Below are 22787 nucleotides of genomic sequence, written 5' to 3'. Positions count from 1 at the left end.
GGGGCTGGGTAATATTTTATTGTATATATATATACCACATCTTCTTTATCCAGTCATTAGTCCGATGGCCATTTGGGCTCTTTCCATAATTCATCTCTTGTTGATAATGCTGCTATAAACATTGGGGTACATGTGCCCCATCGAACAGCATTTTTAAAACTATGAAATGCTTCGCAAATTTACATGTCATCCTTGCACAGGGGCCATGCTAATCTTCCCTTTATCATTCCAATTTTATTATATATGCTGCAAAAGCAAGCACTAGAGATTTTTTGCTAAAGAGTCTGTAATGGTTACTTTGAAAAAAGAATTTGAGGGGTGCCTGGCTGGCTCAGTCTGAAGAGCATGCAATTCTTGATTGTGAGTTTGAACCCCATGTTGGGAGTGGAGATTACTTAAATAAATAAAACCTAAAAAAAAGATTTTAGTTCAAACTTCTCTTAATCCCTATTAAGATATAAGAGTTAATGTTGTTTTGCTTCTGCAACCTCCTACTAGAGGGTAGGGAGAGTCAAACACACTAAATGTGTGTCCGAAGTGTGCTTATATGGAGGAAAGGGATTACTCAAACAAGGCACATCTACTTCATTAATAATGGGTCTGTTCACTGGGTGTTGCCTAGTTATAGATTACTACTGAATTGGTTAAGCAATTTTTAGTACTACTTGTACCAGACTCAAAGCAGCTGCTTTCCCTTCTGACTTCTGCTTACATAAGCAGACTGTTATGTATTCAGAGTTCCGACCCTGTATTCCTAGAGGGGCAAATCAAAGAAAGACTAGATATAGTTTTATTTTTAGAACTACATCTGTGTGTGTGTGTGTGTGTGTGTGTGTGTGTTACTCTAAACTTCAAAAAGAAGATACCATTTCAGAGAGTCAATGAAATGATTCTGTCTAGTCCATTAATTTGACACTTGCCATAAATACCAAGCAAAACTTGCTCCTGTTAGCTTTCGTTTCATTATCCCCTAAATCAAGCACCAATCATTAGTCTTATGTTTCATTCACTAGGGAGTTTGTGGCTTAATTTAATTTTTACCCCTGGCAATTGTTAGGAAAATAAAAGATGAAATGCAGGCAAATTATTACAAATGGACCAGCAAAAATTAAAGAATATGTCCAAAATGTATTATTATTCAAGTAGATCAGAGTAGACTGTAGGAGTAAAGCATTCTTACATAACTCTGAAACAAGGTAAATTAGCTCAAATTAAAAAAAAAAAACAATTCAAAATGAAGAAAGAGAACGGGCCACTTAAGAGACATTTTGGATACTAAATGCTGTATTTCTATTTTCATGTGGTGGTTATGGTTGACTGTCCTTTGGGGTTGAGTCTAATATGTGTCTGTTTCTTGCATTATTGGTTTGTAAATCTTACTTTCAAATCACAAAGTCAAAAGGAAAAATGAAGTGAATATATCAGAAATTGTTGTTGCCTAACTAATGGAAATGTGAAAGGTGTTTCTGCACCAGAGAAAATTGATTGGCAGTAAATGATGGTGTAAATCCCATGGCGAACTTTTAAGACTATAGGGCTGATGAGATCTGACCTTTGATTTGCAGATGAATAAACTGAGATCTCAAATGGTAAATTGACTTGTCTAGGGTCATGCATATAGTACTCAACTTTGATTAAATGTTAGTCATTTTTTAAAAAATTTAATATATTCTTTTGGAATTCTATAATTCATTCACTGGAACATTCACAGTTCATTCAACAAATATTCATGTTTGTACTATGGACCAGACACCATTTTAGATGCAAAGAAGAATTACAAGTGTTATTTCTCACAAATATTTACCATGAATGACTGCTGATCTCAGGATCCTGTTGGAGTTCACAGTTTTCTTCACTTCGAAGTTTAAATGAGCTAGCCTTTATAAAATCCTTACGTGATGCCAAACACATTGAAGATACTAACAGATGTTATTTCCCATTAAATTAATTATTCATTATTAGTTATATAGAATTCTAATACTGAGGCAAGAGTTCAACATAAACACATATACAGACATACATGTATGCATACATATAACTTCTCATTAAAAAGAGTTCACCCAATTTCTATTTTGTTCAACTCATTCTCTTGAGAGAATGAGGATGATTCACTTGCATAGTTAAAATGGTTTTGCTGATATTAAAATACTGCAAATCCAAGAATGCCACACCCAAACAGAATGAGCCTGTTGATGGACATTTTTGGTTCCTGCGCTTCAGTAAAGTTCCCAGAGATGTTCAAAAAAGACATGGAACTTCCTTTTTCAAAAAATTCTAATAGACATCTGGCAAAGAGGATTATGATGCTTCAAAATTAATAAAGTAGTTTTGCAATACACCAGGAAGAGAATGTGTATACACACACACACACACACACACACACATTCACACACACACATATACACAAACCCTTAGCTCTGTTCTCAAAACAAAGAGGACATTTGTGTGACTGGATAACAAGACATCATCCTTGTAGAGGAGTCCTACCACCCATGAGCTCTTCTACTTTGTCTCGACATCTTACTACAAACATGTGGAGAAAAATCCCATGATGGAGTCTCCTAAGTTATCAAGTAGATCACATAGCAAGGAGGTCTATTAGTAGATGTAGCTCGTCTGAACCCAACTGGCTAAACCAAGTTGCTAAGAATGATAAGACTTTAAATCATAATGCTTTTCTAATTTCTTGCTTTAACACATTTGCAGAATAATAATGGCAGAGCAGTCCCGTAGCATCAAGCACAATTCTAATGCTTTATATATAGTAATTCACTTAATCTTTATAGCAATCCTATGAGTTGATATTATTATAATTATCTTCAATTCACAGATGAGTAAACTGAGGCACAGAGCAGTGGAAAGTCTTGCCTCAGGTCACATAACTAGCATGTGGTAAAACTGGTGTTTTACACCTGATGTCTTAATTTTTACACAATTCTATTTCTATACTTGACTGCACAGATATAGACTCCACCTGCCATCGAGATCACAGATCTCACAAATGAGTGGTATTGGCCAGACGGAGAGTGACTGAAAAAAACAGAGAAAATATAATACTATTCACCACTACTAAACAAATAACTCAGAAAATACGCCCTTATCAAAGCATTAATACTAATAATTTACTATTATTTGAAGACAAGTGCATAGACAGCACATTGATGTGTTTAAAGGCATTAATCATTTTGTGGATGCTGCCATCGTCATCAGAGAATGTAATTTATAACAGCACATTTAATTAAAAGTGGGCACTTCAGGAGCCACTGAATTTAGATGACAGTCTGTACATTGGAGGTCCCCCAGTATATTACTACAATTATGTCACGGTTCTCAGAGAGAACAGATTTCATCCCCCCATGAGAATGCACTGAAGAAGAAGAAGCAATGTCAGCTCATCCTGATGGGAAAAGTAGACTTTCTTGCCAGCCTGTCCAGCTCCTGTCAAAAAGTAACAACCCTATATAGCTAATGAATTCTGATATCCTCAAGAGAAGCAGGTGGTGGATGGCATCCCCACATGGCCCGTCATCTCAGGGCAGATCACATAGCTGGTAGTGCCTGGAGAGTGTGCACAGGTACCATATCTAATCCATCACGGACAGAGCTGGTAAATCACATAAAATTTCGCCATTTGTCTAGTGGTGTGCTAAGTGAGCTTTCTATCAATCCTGAACTAACAAACTCCTCTCATAGCGCTATAAATATCCGGAATGACAAAACAAGCTACCTAGGGGATGGTTATTTGCATTATAAAAGATTCTTCCTTGACAAAAAGATTCCATCCCAGATTTCTTTTAAAAAGAGAGCTTTTCTTAAGTATCTTCAAATGTGTCATGATTTTTGAAATTATGTTTACACAAGGTTTTAGAAAGGGGAAGGGCAACAAATGTTTATTAATTTCCTGTTTGCTGTCACTTATTATCTTCTTTAATCCTCATAGCCCCGAATGGAACAAGAGCAAGCCAAAGTTGCTGGAAGTGTGATAGAAAATGCGATGGGTAAAAATATTAGACTCCATCCTCACAATGAGAAAACCCTGAACTGGCAGTCCCGAAGCTGGCTCGCTTCCCCAGTTCTGCTGCTAAATTAGCAAGATCCAAAAAATCCTCACAGAACCTAAGTTCCTGCATCTATAGAATCAGATTGGTGAACAGAACTTTCAAATCTCTTCCAGTAGAAACAAGTCATGGTTCCTAATCAACAATATTTCAATCCAAAATCAGTAGGGATGACAAAAGCTTTTAAGAGAAAATGAAAGTGAAAATGGGCTTTTTGGCTTTACCGCTTTTTCTTTAAAACATGATTAAAGAGAGAACCATGGCTTTCATTAGATTCAATTAGTAATTGTATCATAATCTTAGGAAATAAAAAAGAGAATAAGGCATAATTAACCTTAATGTATTGATTTTATTTTACTTTAACATAAGTCTCTATTTACGAGAGGAAACTAATTAAAACCACCAGATAGTAATCGGACAGAAATTGGTGACAGAAAACCTGTATGTGATCATAGATACAATGGGTAAAAAAATAAAAATGAAAGAAAAGTGCAGGTTTTTTAATGAAGGTAATCTATGTTTTATATGTCAGCTTGTTAGGAGTCATTTTACAATCTAGAGATCAAGAAAAGGATTACATGCACTGTTTTGACACTGACTCCTCTTGTTCATAGTTTGATGAAGACCTAGTTGATGGGATGCCATTGTTAATCTCATTTTCTTCCTTTAGTGTCTATGTTATTAATAGCTCTGTCAATGCTGATGCTAATATGGAGACAGAACAAAAAATTCCCAATTTTAATAGTTTGGAGGCAAGTGAGAAATGCAGTTGAGTGGTTAGAATACCAACCTGAGAGTCACTGGCCTTGACTTCTCCATTACTCATCTATTCTAAAATGACATGTCACATTTCAGTGTGTCCTTTTATCCATTTATAAGACACTTGGCTTTAAGTGCTTTTTAAGCTCTTTTGTGAAAGATGCTAGAACAGCGTGTGACAATAATGTCTTAACCGCCTCCTTTCACCACTTTTAACCCTAGTCCTTCCTTTAAATCTTCCTTTAAATCTTAAATCTCACCTCCGTGGAACTGGCACCGTTAAACCACAAACCACAGTTACCTTCTTAGAGGTAACACCTTATTTATTTATTTTGTGCCAACCACTGTACTAATAATGTTAATTATATTGTTACTTTTTATTCTAAAATGATGAGTAAGAGTAACAAATAGTTCCTTCATTGGATAGAAGAAACTGGGCTTGAAGTGTTTAAGGAATCTGTTCAAGATCACATGGCTGGTAAATTTCAAAGCTGGGATTTGTATAAGGTTCATCTGATCCCACAGTTTTCTGCTCCCGACAACTACATTATATACTTTTTGAAATTCCATCTGAGAATTCTTATAGAAGTTGGGCTTGATGCTTATAATAAGGCATTTAATTACATAGCTGCTTCTGTTTCTCTCTAGATATTTTGGGTATATATATTTCTTGCTGTAGTTGACATCCATCATTCACTAAACCTAAAATTATAGAAGAAGGTGGGAGGAAGAGGAGGAAGGGAGAAAGAGAAGGAAAAAGTAAGGAGGGAAGGAAAGAAGAAAGAGAAAGAGAAACTAGGAAAGAAACTATTCTTGTAATGAGAATAAGATGCATGGTGTCCTGTTCACCCCATGCACCACCCTAAGACACTGACACAAAACTGACTAACATGGGGCAAAAGCTAAGGTCTGGGCATCCATTTTTAATGTAACAAATCTCAGCAGAGACAGTGTGGTTCTGGAGCAGTCATGGTGATAGTGTCCTCTTGATTTGACCACTTTCTGATTGTGACAGAAGCAACAGTCTCTCTCTTCAGTGATGAGTTTTGTAGTGTGCTTCTTGGAGTACTTCTGCAAGCTCAGCTAGGTATCTGTCTTCAACCTCCCAATGATTCTGAGCTCTCATTAACCTGTAATATATCCCTTTCTGCTTAAATCAGCTAGCATAGATTTGGTTATCTGCAAATACACCTGATCAATAACTTGTTGAATTAAGTTCCTGTAGTAGTGAAGTATTGCTGTGCAATAAATTATTCCAAAATTTAATGGCTTAAAACAATACACATTTATTATCTCACAGCTCCTGTGGGTCAAGAATATGGGCATGGCTTAGATAGGTCCTCTGTTTCATGGTCTCTCACAGAGTTGAAGTCAGGTTGTCGGTCCAAGGGTCTGAGGTCTCATCCAAAGGTCAGCTGGGGAATGGCTCCTCTTCTGAGCTCACTTAGTAAATGTTGGCAGCATCTAGTTTTTTGAGGGCTGTTGAAATAAAGGCTATGTTTCCTTTTTGGCTGTGGGCTGATTGCTGCTCCGGGTTCCTTACCACCTGGGTCTCTCAAGACAGGCTCTTGTTTCATCATAGTGTTCAAGCCAAGAAGGCGATAGAGCCAGCCTTCTAGCAAGACAGAAGTCAGGGACTTCTGTAACCTAACTATGGAAGTGACTTCCTGTTACTTTTGCCATGTCCTATAGGAATCTAATCATACACAAGGGTGGGGGCTACACAAGAAATTAAATATGCAGGTATGATGCTTAATTTTGTTTCAACATTGTCAAACCAACTATTTGATCAGAGTAGCCTAGAGGTCAATATGAAAGTAGTTTTCAGAAGACATTAACATTTAAATCAATAGACTTTGAGTAAAGCAACTACCCTCATTAAAATGATTGGGTCTCATCTAATCAGTTGAAGATCTAAGACAAAAAGACTGCAGTCTCCCACAGGGAAGAGAGAATTATGCCACCAGACTACTTCTGGACTCTTGGTATTTTTTTTTTAAGTTTACTTACTTATTTTAAGAGAGAGAATCCCAAGTAGGCTGAGCCAAAAATCAAGAGCCCGATGAGCCACCCAGGCACCCCTGGACTCTAGTTATAACATCAACTCTTCCCTGAGGCTCTAACCTGCCAGCCTGACCTGAAAATTTCTGACTTGCCAGCCTCCATAATCACGTGAACCAATTCCTTCAAATATTTTCTCTCTTAATATCCACAACCTAGGGACATTAGGTTTCTCTATGGTTTATTAGAGATCATCTTAGAAGTCTGTCTTCTACAGTTCCAAAAGGAAAATAATAGTATTTTATGTTAGACAACAGTCCCCTTCCAAAATAACTTAAAATGTATTTAAGGAAACATTTTAGAGCAGCAAAGGGCCTTAAAGACCATCTAGTCTCATCTTGTTATCTTGTAGAGGTGGAAACTAAGATCCAGATAGTGCAGGGACTTATTCAGCACTGTTTAAGAACAAAGCCAGGGCAAGAACTCAGTTTTCTCTCATAACGCTCTTACCATTGACCTATGAATTATCCTAAGTTGAAAGCTGAGAGTTGTACTGGTGTCCTGAAGACTGATTATAGTGAAGGAAACTGTTCACAGGCAAATGAACCACTGGTCAACAAGGTTGGTCCTCCCTTGATTGTTCTTCCCATTGTGGATAATGGTTTTGTGCGGGTGCCTCCTCATCCTCCAACCCAGATTTCTTAATGATCAACGGCACACATAGGCAAGACAGCAGACTGGGGTCATGGGTACTGCCGGTGGCTCTGCAACACAGCAAAAATACTAGCCATACAGGGATTAAACCCTTGACCTTGGCCTCATTAGTGCTGAGCTCTAACCAACTGTTAGACGTGTATTGTTTGTCTTTATTTTTATCTTTTTAAATTTTGTTAATGTTTATTTATTTTTGAAGGAGAGAGAGACAGAGTATGAGTGGGGAAGGGGCAGAGACAGAGGGAGATGCAGAATCTGAAGCCAGCTCCAGACTCTAGGCTTTGAGCTGTCAGCATAAAGACCGACGCGGCGTTTGAACTCAGATCCATGAGATCATGCCCTGAGATGAAGTCGGACGCTTAACTGACTGAGCCACCCACATGTCCCTAGTTTGTCTTTAAAACTATCTTTGAATCTGCTACATTATTTTCTTTATTTTAAATGTTTATTTTTGAGAAGCAGAGAGAGACAGAACACAAGCAAGGGAGGGGCAGAGAGAGGGAGACACAGAATCTGAAGCAGGCTCCAGGCTCTGAGCTGTCAGCATACGGCCTGATGCGGGGTTCGAACCCACAGACTGTGAGATCATGACCTGAGCCGAAGTCGGACGCTCAACTGACTTAGCTACCCAGGCGCCCCTGCTATGTTACTTTCTTATTAACATCTGGTAGCTAGGAACAATTTATTTCTCCAGTGCTTTTTTTCAGTACAGACTGTTAATGAATGAGTATATTAAAAAAATTAAGCTTACATTTTAATAATATTTAAGTTAAGATGGACCCCTGCCCCAAGAAACGAAATAACAACAACAACAACAAAAACCCTGAAACAGGAATTAAGCAAACAAGAGTCACTGTGATAGATTTTCTTGTTCACTGCTGTCTACACATGATGGGAAATCTAGGGCTGAATTGTCAAACATTGCACTCAACCTGAGTGTTCATGATTTGAGGCAATTTGTGGAGATTAAAATCTTGGGTGTTCTAATGCACATCAACAATAAATCCTGTTGCTTCTTCTTGTCCAGCCCAGTAAAAATCAATGCTTTTAGGTAAGGAGTGTTGATTACAAATTATTTTTGAGCCGTTATTTTAAAACGACATCCGAGCTCAAGTGAGAGTTTGACTTAAAGTCATTTAATCAAGGATATTAAATTAAAGAATCACTCTGCCCTGGTGTGATGGGTTGCAGAAGGAAGGAAAATGAACATTAACATGCATTATGCCAGGTGCTTAACGTGTGTTATAACATTTGATCCTCACTACAAACCAGGACGCAGACATTTTTATCCACATTCTATTGCTCAGGAAACTTAGGGTCAGAGAAGTTCAATAACATTTTCAAGGACACACATTTCTCAGCCGCCTGGGGAGCAGGAATAAAACTCAAGTCTATTAACTACATTGCCCATCTCAAGTTCTTTCTGCTATGTTCTCTATCATCAGATTATATTTAGCATATATATGATAAGGTCAGATTCTTTATCTTCCTATCTTCGGTTCCTCTTCACTGCTTATCTCCCAAAAGCTCTCTGCCACTCACCCGTCTCTTGCTTTCCCGATTTCTCTAACTTGCATATACACACATTCATACCACACACACACAGACGCACACAGACACACTCATGCACACTTCTGGCAGAGGGGCCAAAGGACAAGATTAATATTTGGGAAGCCAGAACTCCAATCTTGACTCCATCTGTCTCTTCAGACAAATTATGAATCTCAACTTCCTCATTGGGTAACACACACATGTTCCCTATTGTCTGATCTATGTCTAAAAGTATATAATTAAATGTCTATCATCAAGTATTTTTATACTTTAATATCTATAGTTCCCTAAGCAAAGTGAGGTATGATACTACCTGATTACTTTGGCCTCTCAATACTGTTGAGAACTGCTGGAAATTGTAGCAAAGTCTTTTTGTAGCAATTCTTTTGTTTGTGATTTATATTTAATGTAATAGTATTAGTCTTTCTTTTTTTTGGCCATTCCTCTCCTTCTTAACTGGAAAAAATCAAAAATCTTAATTTATCACCACTTTAGAAGACCCAAATATTACAAAAGAGTTGTAACTTACTTTAAATGTTAGGCTAATATGTAAGCCTGGGGTAGGGATGATACAAATTCTTTTCTTCAGGGGCGCCTGGGTGGCTTAGTTGGTTAAGCGTCCGACTTTTGCTTAGGTCATGATCTCGCGGTTCGTGGGTTCGAGCCCCGCGTCGGGCTCTGTGCTGACTGCCAGCTCAGAGCCTGGAGCCTGTTTCAGTCTGTGACTCCCTCTCTCTCTGACCCTCCCCTGCTCACACTGTCTCTCTCTCTCTCTCCTAGAAATAAATAAAACATTAAAAAAAAAAAACAAATTCTTTTCTTCAGAGACAAAAAACAGTCACCTTCAAAAAGCTAACCATTTTCCCCCTCCACTGCAGAGGAATTCCAGAAGTAAAGGGGCACTGCTTTCATTTTCTGTTTTGTTTTGTTTTGTTTTGTTTTTTGAGGATGGTAATGCTAATGATAAGAAAGGTGAAAGACTCTGAAGAAAGGATGGTGGGCATAGTAGATGGACATTTAACATCTCCTCACCTTCCTTCTGGTGTGCCTCTATCTCTCAGAGGCCAAAAGGCTAAAAACTACATTCTACAAGTTTCCTAAAGCTTGAATAACAGCTATAATTTAGGTGTGGCAGAATATATAAACATCCATGTGACATTTGAAAGGTGGGATGTGATGTGGAAGCTACAATCTGGTAACCATGTTAAGAAATTAGTGAAATTCTATTTAAATAACATACCTAAAATATTCTCAACAAGTTATTAATGTAAAAAATGTTAATAATATGGTTTATGCTTTTTTCATACTACATCTTTAATTGGAGCACCTGGGTAGCGCAGTCAGTTGAGCATCCAACTCTTGGTTTCGGCTCAGTGTCATGATCTCATATTTCGTGAGTTCAAGCCGCACATTGGGCTCTGTGTGGCCAGCTGCTTGAGATCTTCTCTCTCTCCTTCTCTCTCTGCCCCTCCCCTACTGACACTGTCTCTATTCCTTTCAAAATAAAATAAACTTAAAAAAATTTAAATATGGCATGTATTTTACTCCTATTGCCATCCACATTTGGACTAGCCCCTTTTCAAGTACCCAGTTGCCACCTGTGTCTGTAACTGCATAGCCCTAGGGGGTCTGTAAACATTTTCTGTGAAAAGCCAGATAGAAATGTATTAGGCTCTGTGAGTCACATATAATATCTATAGCACAGTCTTTTTCACTTTTGTTTTGTTTTTAAGCAAACCTTTAAAAAGGCAAAAAGTACTCTTAGCTCATGGGTCATAAAATATAGGACCCTGGGGCTGCAGTCTGCAACCTCAGCTCCAGTGTGATGTATCAGCCCTTCCCATGGTTTTTGAACTTCTCTGTTGGATCCTTCCTACATATGGAGAGGAGGAGGAACAAGAGGAGATTGTCTTCCTGCAACAGAACTCAGCCAAACTTATGCAAAGGACACTATAGAGGGCATGGAACTCTAGGGAATTTGAGCTACTTTCCCAGGTCAAATAGTTGGCAAAATGGCAGAGCCAGAATGAGAACTCTTATTTGCTCAACTCCAAAGCTCATGGTTTTCGACCCTGCACATACATACTCCATTATTAAGACTTTCTGGGGTGCCTGGGTTGCTCAGTCAGTTAAGCGTCTGACTTTGGCCTAGATCATGATCTCATGGTTCGTGGGTTTGAGCCCTGCGTTGGGCTCTGTGCTGACAGCTCAGAGTCTGGAACCTGCTTCAGATTCTCTCTCTCTCTCTTTCTCTCTGACCCTCCCCTGCTCACACACACTCTCTCTCTCTCAGAAATAAATAAAACATTAAAAAGGTTTTTTTTTTAAAAAAAGAACATTATTAAGACTTTCTTTAGCGTGATTAATGGAACTTCACTGATCCATTCATTGAGTTTATAAATATTTACTGAATGAACATTTGTGTAATATATAAATAACATGTTCAACATATAAATAATAGGGACATTGCCCCTACTCCACATTAATGCTATTTTTGTAAAGGCTTAAATTTCTTATCAATTTAACTTATGAGTTACAAAATGAAGTGAAAATTGACAATTAGTTGCTTACTTCAGTCAATAGAGATGGCAAATCAGATAATTCAAGACTGATCCAGTTAACCCCCAACTGGCAGAGGTACAAATACTTTATGTTCTCACTGTATTTCTAAACCAAGATATTTTATTAGCTTCAGACATAATAAAGAGGTGAGGTACTAAAATAGGTACAGAATCAAGCTGTAATGGCCTGCATTTTAACTAATATAGTAATAAAGTAGTTAATCCTTAGCTAGGCTAATATACTAGTACATTTTCTTTCAGCATTATTTACTTAGTTGCATGAGTATTCACTCCATAAAACTTTTACCCTTTTTTTTTTGGCAGTGACTTTCCTAAACTCTCTGGCTTTGCTAATATACAAGTGGATCACTTATTACTCCTCTTCACAAAATTTAATAAAATCTTGTATTTTAAATTGACTTATTTTGGGAGCAGCTCTCCATTATCAACCCCCATGGAACTGCAATTAAAATGGAAGCTGTGTATTCAGATGTTCCTCACTTAAAATCCCAGAATACTGAATAGACAGTTTTTCCAAAGAAGACATGCAGATGGCCAACAGACACATGAAAAGATATTCCACATCACTAATCATCAGGGGAATGCAAGTCGAAACCACCATGAGATATCACCTCACACCAGTCAGACTGGCTCATTTCAAAAAGACAAGAAATAACAACTGTTGGCAAAGATGTGGAGAAAAGGGATCCCTTATGCACTGTTGGTGCAAATACAAATTGGTATAACCACTGTGGAAAACAGTATGTGGGTTCCACCCAAACTACAAATAGAAATACCATGAGATCTAGCAATTCCACTTCTGGGTATTTACCCAAAGAACATGAAAACACTAATTTGAAAAAAAAAAAAAATACACACATACCTATGTTTATTGTCACATTGTTTACAATAGCCAAGATATGGAAACAACCTAACAGACCATCGACAGGTAAATGGATAAAGAAGATGTGGTTTATATACACAATGGCATATTACTCAGTCATAAAGAGAATGAGGTCTTGCCATTTGTGACAACGTTGATGGACCTAGCAGGTATTATGCTAAGTGAAATAAGTCAGATGGAAAGACAAATATCATATGATTTTACTTAGATGTGGAATCTAAAGAAAGAAAACAAACAACAAAAATAACACAAAGAGAGACTCATAAATATAAAGAACAAACTCGTGATTACCAGAGGGGAAGAGGAAGGGGGATAAGCAAAATAGGTGAAGAGGATTAAGAGGTATACACTTCCAGGTATAAAATAAGTTACAGAGATGAGATGTAGAGCATAAGGAATATAGTCAATCATATTGTAATAACTTTGTGTGGTGGCAAATGGTAACTATACTTATTATTGTGAGCATATCATAATGTATATAAATGTCAAATCACTATGTTGTACACCTGAAATTTATAGTATATGTAAACTATACTTCAATTAAGGTTTTTAAATTTATTTAAGCAGGCTCAATGCCCAACGTGGAGCTTGAACTCACAACCCTGAGATTGAGAGTCACATGCTCTATGGACTGAGCCAGCCAGGTGCCTGCTAATTTTTTTTTTAATTTAAAAATCCTCAAATAAACTTCTTTCCCTTTAATATCTATTTGGCCCTTAAATGTGAAGCTAATTTACACTGGATTATCTCCTCTGGAACTCTGAATTATTTTATTCTCATCTATGTAACATCACACCTTGTTTAAAACAGTGTTTTCTACATCATAAAACTCCTAATAAATAGGAATAAATAAAAATATGTTTAAGGGGAGTCAGGAAGCCTAGGATTCTTTTCTAATTTTGAGTTTTCTTTTCAATTCATGTAACAAATTATATCATTTTTTAGAATGGGTTATTAATTTCCACTATAACAACTAGATATATGCTGTCCAGTTGGCTCTAAAGAGTTTAAATATGAGAGTACCTCTCCTCTCTGGAAAGGTCACAGATACATTTGGGTTGAGGACTGGAAGCTTGAGACATAACTCCATGAACTTTAGGGGTGTTTTATAGAACATGAATCCAAAGAGAATAATATTTCCCTGATACTTTCAAGACTAGTCCAAAACTTTTTTTTCTTCTTGAATTAGGGGGGGAAAAGGAAATGAGAATACTAGGAGGAAAAAAGGATCCATTCATCAGAGGATCAAAGGGAAAGTTCTAAATCACTAAGTGTCATTATTAAAAGACTGACTTTATTTTATCCAAGCTGTGGAATAATTTTTATAAGGAATAAAATATCAGTGGTAATTCGAAACGACTGGTATAATTTAACAATTAATATTAGAATCAGTGGTTGAACTGTCTGCCTTTCAGTGTACACACACCCACACACACACACACACACAAATTTATGCTTGTATGTATGCACATATTTTTTAACTAAATATGGAGCCATATATACCTATATGATATACATGTATATACATGTGTGTGTTGTGTGGATGTTAGATAGATAGATAGATAGATAGATAGATAGATAGATAGATAGAAATGTACCAATTTAAATCATGTTTTTATTATTCTCATCTACTTTTGCAATGTAAGTGAAGTTTGATAAAAATTCTAGTAGACTGTTTGGCCATGGACTTGTTTGTTTTTCATGCATATTTATTAAACTAACACATTTAAAGAAATATCTTCAGGCTCTTCAGCCTATTCAATTTTTCTTTTTAATTATAGAGTAAAAATGCTTACAAACATTTTGTGAACTCAGTTGAGAGTCTCTAAGTAAGTCTGTCTCTCACTTTATTATGTAAAATGTATTGTTGCTTTCTCATATGCATATCTCTCAACATCAACATCTTAATGGATATTGAAAAGGGGATAGACTGAGGGAAGGGTTTATGTTACACTAAAAGTTTTTTGGATTATTTTACTGAGACTTATTACTGAACTTGTTTGCTAACTAACTTACATCTGTAAGCTATATAAAAAAGAAGTTCACAAAGAATGTCCCCACAGAATAAAATAGGTATGAATGAAGGTAGGTATAAAACTTGAAAGTACTGTACTGTAACCCTTTCTCTAGAGCAAAGAAAGATCTGGGTTTGAATCCTAGGTCATCCTCTTTTTAAGTGGGAAAGTCACTTAACCCTTCTCAACAGGGTTAAGTTATTGTAAAGATCAACACAATGTCACATGTAACACCACCTGCTCCAGTGCCTTACATAAAGGAAGCAAATGTTTGTGTTATTGGGGAAAAATATGGTTGTAAGGGCAGAAGGTGGCATCTAAATCTAGAAGTCTAAACAATTTTTTTTTCCTTTTAGTTTTTTTTTAAATGTTTTGTTTACTTTTGAGAGCAAGAGAGACAGATCTTGAGCGGGGGAGGGAGCAGAGAGAAGGAGACATAGAATCTGAAGCAGGCTCTGGGCTCTGAGCTGTCAGCACAGAGTTGGAAGCAAGGCCCTAACTCACAGATCAAGAAGTGGAGCTCACAGTCCGGGAGACCATGACCTGATGAGCCGAAGTTGGACACTTAACCAACTGAGGCACCCAGGTTTTCCTAAAAAAAGTTCTTTATTTGTAGCAGACATGGGATGCTTTGTACTGTACTAAGCCACAATGGAAGCCACAACAGAAGCAAAATAAATTTGTTAGTATGGGATTAATTTAAATACAGTGCTATCAACTAAGAAAACAGCCAGCACTGTTAAACAGGGACAGGGCCAATTTTGCAGAACACGGGGAACTCTGTGCCTCTAGTAATTATAAAGATAATTCAAAAAAATGATCTGCTTTTGCATTCCAGTCATACTCAAGCTTTGTGAGCTCACGATGTGTGCCCATAAATTTAAGGAGCAGCTAAGGAAAGTGGTTAGCACAGATTTTAAAGCCACCAGTGGTACGCTGGGGTAGGCACCAGAGATAATGAAGAAATAAATATTCAGCCATTGGAAGCCAGTTAAACCTCTGGTAACTTGAAAATGACTACAGTAGGAACATTTACACCATGACAAGTAGCAAATGTTACAAATGTGGGGTCCCCCCAACCCATCCTCAACACCTGATGTACCAATAAACTACTGACAAACTACTGATACAGACCCACATATATTTAATTGCCCACTTTAACACTTCACGGTTTAGAGCCATTAGTAAGTTAATTTCCCTTTCTCTCTTACAGTTTCCTCACCTCTGATAAGATATAATTATTTCTTTGTCATAACACTGCTTTGAGGATTAAGTGACTTAACTTATGTAATCACCTAACACATACTCTATAAATGGTAGTTCATATTAATAAACTAAAATCACAAAAGAGACAACAATGAAAAGAAAATCAGAAACTAAAAGTAAATGAAGAACTGCCTGTGAAGAGTAGTTTTCACTGTGTTAACAGGTATCATTAAGCAAATGATTCTCAATTTATAGCAGAGATGTAATCCACTCAACTCAAGGCTTCACTCACCATGAAGAGATTGTTGTGTGCTTTTCTACTCTCCCCAAAGGGTGAGATAAGAGAACCAGTCCCGACAGAGGTGCTTCCTTGGTTAGCTTGTTGCTCTGGGGCTGGCTCGTATAAGCTATCCATCGAGCCCTCCTGCAATAAAAGAGATTTATGAGGCAAAAAATAACAAAATGATATTTTCCTTGAAAAGACACCTACCCTACCTACCTACTTGTATAAAGTACTCTATCCAAATTCTCCTGGGCGTAGAGATTTAGAGTTAATGGTGTGCCAATTTTCAGCTGTGAACAAGACAGTAGAGAAAGGCATCCTCATAACTCACTACAGAGCCAGGGATTCAAACAAGACTCAAGTGTTGGGGAGCAATGCACAAAGGGAGGCAGTTTCTCAAGAAGCATGATGAAGACATCAAGTTCAAGGTACCCAATAAAGGCCTAGTTGGACAGCAAGAAACTGTTGGGTGTCAAGTCACAGGTTTCAGAGATACATACCACTCTAATTAGTACTACACCCGGTGTAAGAAACACAATCTACTGTACTTGGGCTTCCTCAACTGTAAAGCAGCACTTTCATTCATGTTACAGACGAGCTGTCAGGGTAAAATGAATAGACAGAGTGTGCTTGGAAACAGCAAAAGTATTTCACAACTACAATGAAGGCACTTATATTAATGTCTATAGTATTCATATTAATAAATAATAGTATTTATTTGTTTTTATTCTTTGATGAAATCATGAACTTTAAAATGTATGAGTCTGCATTTAAACCCATTGTGATCTATACTATGAATTTTCCTTGCATTTGGGGAGCAAGCTAATTAACTGAGTTGACTTGTTATATTTTCTTCTTTTGAGACAAACTTGGGCTAGTTGTGACATCATCTGGAAGCAGTCATAAGGGAGAGAGGTATACATAAAGTATCTTGAAAATTTCTATAGTAACTGGTGAGGCCGATAATGGTGTCATAGGTCTATTGGATTCTGAAAAAGTTTTCTTGGTTGAAACAATGAGTAAAAAACTATAGTGTGGCTTTGAATATGTTCTCATCTTTAAAAATGAATTTTATTAAGATGTAAGCTAAGATTGAATTCTATTTGCATTGTCTACTTATAGAACTTTAAACTAAAATGCTCTATAGTTTTGTGTTTTAAATAACCGCTGCTCAAAACACATGGGAAATTATTGGGAAAATTAAAGACTTAAGTAAGAACTAAGTCACATATGCTCTAAAATCCCTAAACATCTAGGAAGACTGAGAATGTGACTGAAACACAAAGCAGTGAATGACTGTAAAGCTTTGGACCTGTTTAGTGTCCATCCACAAACAGGTAGCACTGGCCAGATCTTGGGCTTCATGGGGTAATGTACAATAGACATCTCCACCTAAAGCAACTCCATGCCGAAATCCAGAGGCTACAGCAGCACTTATGATTAGAAAGAAGACTGGGGGAAAAGAAAGTTCCTCTCAATAGCGGCTGGGACCCTTGCTTCCAGGAAGGAATGTGTAGGTCAGAAAAGCAAAATTTAACAACACAGGCAGGAAAATGGGATCTGAAACAAGCAGCCAGCTGGTTCAGTGACTGGATGGGTTAATACACCAGCTTTGGATAACATCTCTGGACCAGCATTGCCAGCCTTGGTTCTAAACTGGAGTCTCAGGAGACTTGAGGTGTCTGTCTCAACTAGATGGAAAAAGGCAAAGAAGCCAGAGAAGAAAGAAAAAGCGAGGGAGAGGGTGAGGGAGAGGAAGCCACAGGGACACAGGGAGGAGAGAGAGTTTTGTCATTTGACATTAACCAAGGGATGAAGGGATGAGACGCTGAAAAAAGAGCCAACTGAATTGACAATCTGAAAATAAAATCACTTCTTTCCAAATAAACCAAAATCATAAAATGAAATGAGAAATAATTTGAGAAAGAAAGTGATCTTCATAGAACTAAATGAAAAAGTAACATCCAATTATAAATAATCTATGATCAAAAACCACATTGGCAGAAATGAAACAAGAATCATTAAAGAGCAACAAAAAAATTACAATTACTTGAAAATGAGTAATATAATCATAGAAATTTATATTAAAAATTTAAAAAATAGGGTCAACTCTAGGCCTCTGGAAAAAATTTACAAGACACTTAAAGTCTACCCATCGTGTAGCATATAAAAACCAATAGACAACACATTGGAACATTCAGGTAAAAGTGTAGAGGGTATATTGATATATTACAACATAAAATTAATAGGAATTCTGGAAAAATAAAATGACAGAATTTTCTTGTCAATTCAAAAAAAGTACAGACCTATAAAATAGTTTTCAGATATTCTAAAGGTGATGTTAACAAAATGAAATTTAATAGTGTACATAAAAATATACCATGGTCGATTAGTATTTAAATCTTTTTTTTTTAATGTTTTATTTATTTCTAGGAGAGAGAGAGAGAGACAGCGTGAGCAGGGGAGGGTCAGAGAGAGAGGGAGTCACAGACTGAAACAGGCTCCAGGCTCTGAGCTGGCAGTCAGCACAGAGCCCGACGCGGGGCTCGAACCCACGAACCGCGAGATCATGACCTAAGCAAAAGTCGGACGCTTAACCGACTAAGCCACCCAGGAGCCCCTGATTAGTATTTAATATAGGAAAATGAGGATATTTCAACATTTAAATGCCTTTTTACAATATTAAAAAGAAAATTTATTGGAATAATACATTGGAAAACTATTTGAAAAATTTATTTTATTTGAGAAATAAAATTTGAAAAATTTATTATTCATTTGCAATAAAACCTAAGCAAATTGAGACAGGACTTCTTTAACCTCATTAGGGTTATTTATTAAAAACTTCATGAAGACTCAATTAGGAGTAACTACATGAATGTTAGAAACGAGTAGGATGCCTGCTATTATAGCATTCTTGTCAATGCTACAGAAGAGAAAGAAAAATTAAGAATGATATAATTACTAAAGAAGAGAAAACTTTACAGATTATCTGCATGGAAAATTTAAGAAAAAAATATAGACTACCAGAATTCTAATTCAACAAAATTATTTACTTGCAATATCAATATCAAGAAATCAATAACGTATCTATAAATCAGCAAAAACAAATTAGGAAAAAAATAATCACAACAGCAAACAAAATTCTTAGGCCCCTAGCAATAAATTTTGTAAAAAGATGTGCATTGGGGCGCCTGGGTGGCTTAGTCGGTTAAGCGTCCGACTTCCGCTTAGGTCATGATCTCGCGGTTCGTGGGTTGGGCCCCGCATCCGGCTCTGTGCTGACTGCCAGCTCAGAGCCTGGAGTCTATTTCAGTCTGTGACTCCCTCTCTCTCTGACCCTCCCCTGCTCACGCTGTCTCTCTCTCTCTCTCCTAGAAATAAATAAACAATAAAAAAAAAGATGTGCATGAATTTTATAGAGCAAATCGCAAAATATCTTAATAGTCCATAAAAAATTTAGAATAAATGAAAGGCTACACATGTTTGTAGATGGGAAGACTCAACTCTATAATTAAGTCAATTTCCGTTAAAGAGGATATAAAATTAAATCCATTTTAATCAAAATTCCATCAAAGATTTTCATGTAACTTGAAATTTACATAGAAGCACCAAGACCTAAACAGTCCAAAATTTGAAGAAGGACAGAAAAAAAGGTTATTCTTCTGAGTAAGATGTCTACTTAGCATTAGAATGATCTTAATAGGTATGTAAAAGAACAGGTATAAGGAAAGGGGTAGAGATAAACCTATGAGATAGAATAGACTCCAAATAAAATAGAGGCAGCATTGCAAATCACTGCAGAAATGGTGCCAGGGATAATTGATTTGTAACCTTACTGGGTTACAAAGCCATGTTAAACTCAATAACTTTATGATGAGCTCAACAAGAAAATCATCCTGCTTCTAATGAGCAAACTTCTAAAAGCCTAATCACAATGTAAAACTGTAAGAAAAATTCTGGAGTCAGAGTGGCATGCATAAAAGGATATCCCTGCCTCCCTTTTGAAAGATAGACCCCATTTCGAGTTTATAGATCCAAAATAATAGCAATCACCTTTAATGGATTATTTATAGTATCCTTGGTTCAGAATGGGCAGTTCATTAAGTTTGCTTTATATTTCTCTTAAAAACCCCATTTACTAAAAGATTTACAATTTACCCCTACACTTAAATAAGGGAATACTTAACTCTTTCTCTGGCTTTTTTAAGTGGCAATCTTTATGGGATGCTTAATATTTAAAACCACCTCCTTCCTACAGAATTAAAGGTCAATATATTTATATACACTTCTACTTTTTAATTCTGCTATCTTTATTTCCACTAAATCTGTGATTTTTAATCTTTTTTTTAATGCATGTCCTATATGTTCACATTCTTACACGCACAGATAAAATATGTTTTGAACTATGCACAAATTCCTGGGCAAGACTAACTCCACCCCTTTTTCACAGCCCACAACAACACAGAGGGGTGTCTCAACACCCTGGTTGAGAGCCCATATGCTAAATAATTTTATTTATTTACTCCACAGGAAGGAATTAATGAAAAACCAATCCTAAAATAGTTTGATTTTTTCCCCAAATACCTTGTGGACATTTTATTATTAAAGCAATTAATTTCGATAAACTTTGGAATGCTTGAACAAAATATTTAAGTGTTCATGATGGTGCAATGTAATCACATCTGTTTCTGCACAAGTAAATTTTTAAGGACTTTGAAACATGGGTAAGACTTGCAGTCAAATTGAGTCCCTGAGGCATGGCTTGGAAGCCAGCCTTTTTGAGTATGCCTTCCTTTTCTTGTATTACACAGAAAGACAAGCATGCTCAGTATACGGTTATACGCCTTCACGAGCAATATTACAAACGTATGCCACACTATGCTGAGCCATGCTATGTTCTAGAAACATTAGCATATTGATTATAGAACCATTCAGCGTGATTTCAGAAGGCAGTTTTCTCAGCCGCTACACTGCCTATTTCCATGGGACGTATATTCGTATAAACCACATATAGCTCTTTTAGATCGACTAGAAAAGAATGCACAATACCACTTAAATCACCTGAAATGGGATTTCTCCAGTCAGATTTATATGGCATAAAGCAAAGTTGAACACTGGCAATTATTTTGTAAATTGGGGCTATACAGGCAATCGGAACTCGATGATTCAGCCTGCCACAACTCACAACTGCATTTTATTTTTCAAGATGCTCTACAATTAAAGCCCTTATCTTGGCTTAAAATGCCTCCTGTTTAGGTATTACAACCTATGTCAGCACCACCTCTAGCACTTATGTTAATCTTATTTGCAATTTGAAAAGAAAACAAACATCAAAGTAAACCATTTTATTTCCCCAAATGACAGGGATCTCCCATCCACATCTTGAAAAACCAATGAATAGGCATAATGTCCTGCTGTAAACATAGATAGAAATGAATAAAATTATTTTTGAAATCCGTTTTTAGCATTGGCAGATGGACACAATTGCAGGTTAGAGTTATAAAGTATTTCCAGATCTATGACTACCTGCTAACTTTCACTGATCTACTACTTCAGGCTAAACTAAAAAATAAGGTAATAATGTAAAAAAGAATTTGAGAAGTGCTTATGCCCTTGAATGAGCACATCTGCAGGACTGAAATAATCTATTGTACCTTGCGTCTACGGGACTGTGTAACTCAGCAATCTGCCTCCATGGTAGTTTAACAGAGACAACATTAAACGGAATTCATTACTCAAACAACAGAGACGACATTTTGATTCCTAGGATGCCCCAAAGCTGAACAAGCAACCCAAATGCAGGACATTTTGCAAAATTTTTCTCATATTTATGATAAATAGAAGAAAATAGTTCCTCAAAAATAGTTCACATACAATACTTAGAGATTCAGCCTCAAAATGTTAAATAACTAGTAATTGTTTTAGATAGATGTCTATATTTTTTTGTAAATTACTTGCCTGTGAACAGAGTTGGCTTAAGTGCTTTAATAAAAACATTCTTTTTTCCTCCTTCTGATGTGGACTTTCTTATATATTATTAAATATATTATTTCATATCACCACATAGGAAGTTTAGGGCATACCCGAACTCCATTCCTTTTAGTTTAGTTGATGAGGGTACCAATGATGCATGTAAAGAAACTCACCAGTGAAAAGCAGAAAAGATTCATTTTGGTCAGCTTCGGTCCCTTGCTGCTGGGCCTGAGAAAATGTAATCACCCCTGTAGCTCTCCTGCCTTCACAGCTGTTTGGGCAGCTCTCCGGGGAGATTATTACAGAGTAAAACCCCTGCCCTAATCCAGGGGATTCAGAGACCATGATTAAGTAAGATAGGTCTTTATTGAACAAACAATTTTCTAAATTAATGAGGAAGCCTGACTAATAAAATGAGAGAATGAGACTTACCACAATTTGTGTACATAGATTTTGAAGGTGGCAATAATCTTACTAAAATCTGAGGGAAAATTGCAGTGACAACAACCTTCTAGGCCTAGCTGACTAAATAGAAAGTACAGGGCAAACCTTGAAAAAAAGATCATTCTTCAATATAAAAGTAACACTTTCCTTTCAAAGGTGGTAGGTCAAGGCTGTGTCTCATGTGCCTCCCCAGGCCCATCCCTCTATTCGTTTCCATTAATTTAAAAAAGAAACAAAGGCTGGATCTTTTATATAACATGATGTGGAAATAAGTACTTTTTATGGTGGTAAAATACATATAACAAAATTTAACATTTT

General features: G+C 36.6%; 1 protein-coding gene and 1 non-coding gene across 2 annotated transcripts in view; both read right to left on the bottom strand.

Moving 5' to 3' along the window:
- Positions 1-22228, bottom strand: part of SAMSN1 (SAM domain, SH3 domain and nuclear localization signals 1) — a 142725-nt gene extending 120497 nt beyond the window's left edge. The window contains exons 1-2 of the mRNA XM_077765653.1: positions 22199-22228; positions 16062-16193 (exon numbers count right to left, since the gene is read on the bottom strand). Of these exons, the coding sequence (XP_077621779.1) occupies positions 16062-16193; positions 22199-22222 (156 nt within the window). The 5' untranslated portion in view covers positions 22223-22228. The remainder of the gene's footprint in view (positions 1-16061; positions 16194-22198) is intronic.
- Positions 156-258, bottom strand: LOC144232819 (U6 spliceosomal RNA). The gene has a single exon (XR_013335530.1). It is a non-coding gene; the product is annotated as a U6 spliceosomal RNA (small nuclear RNA).
- Positions 22229-22787: the final 559 nt, after the last annotated feature.

The sequence above is a fragment of the Crocuta crocuta genome, unplaced genomic scaffold (genome assembly GCF_008692635.1).
Source record: "Crocuta crocuta isolate KB4526 unplaced genomic scaffold, BGI_CrCroc_1.0 scaffold174, whole genome shotgun sequence".
Lineage (NCBI taxonomy): Eukaryota > Metazoa > Chordata > Mammalia > Carnivora > Hyaenidae > Crocuta > Crocuta crocuta.
The sequence above is the reverse complement of the archived record's forward strand: the minus strand, read 5'-3'. Positions and strand labels throughout refer to the sequence as shown.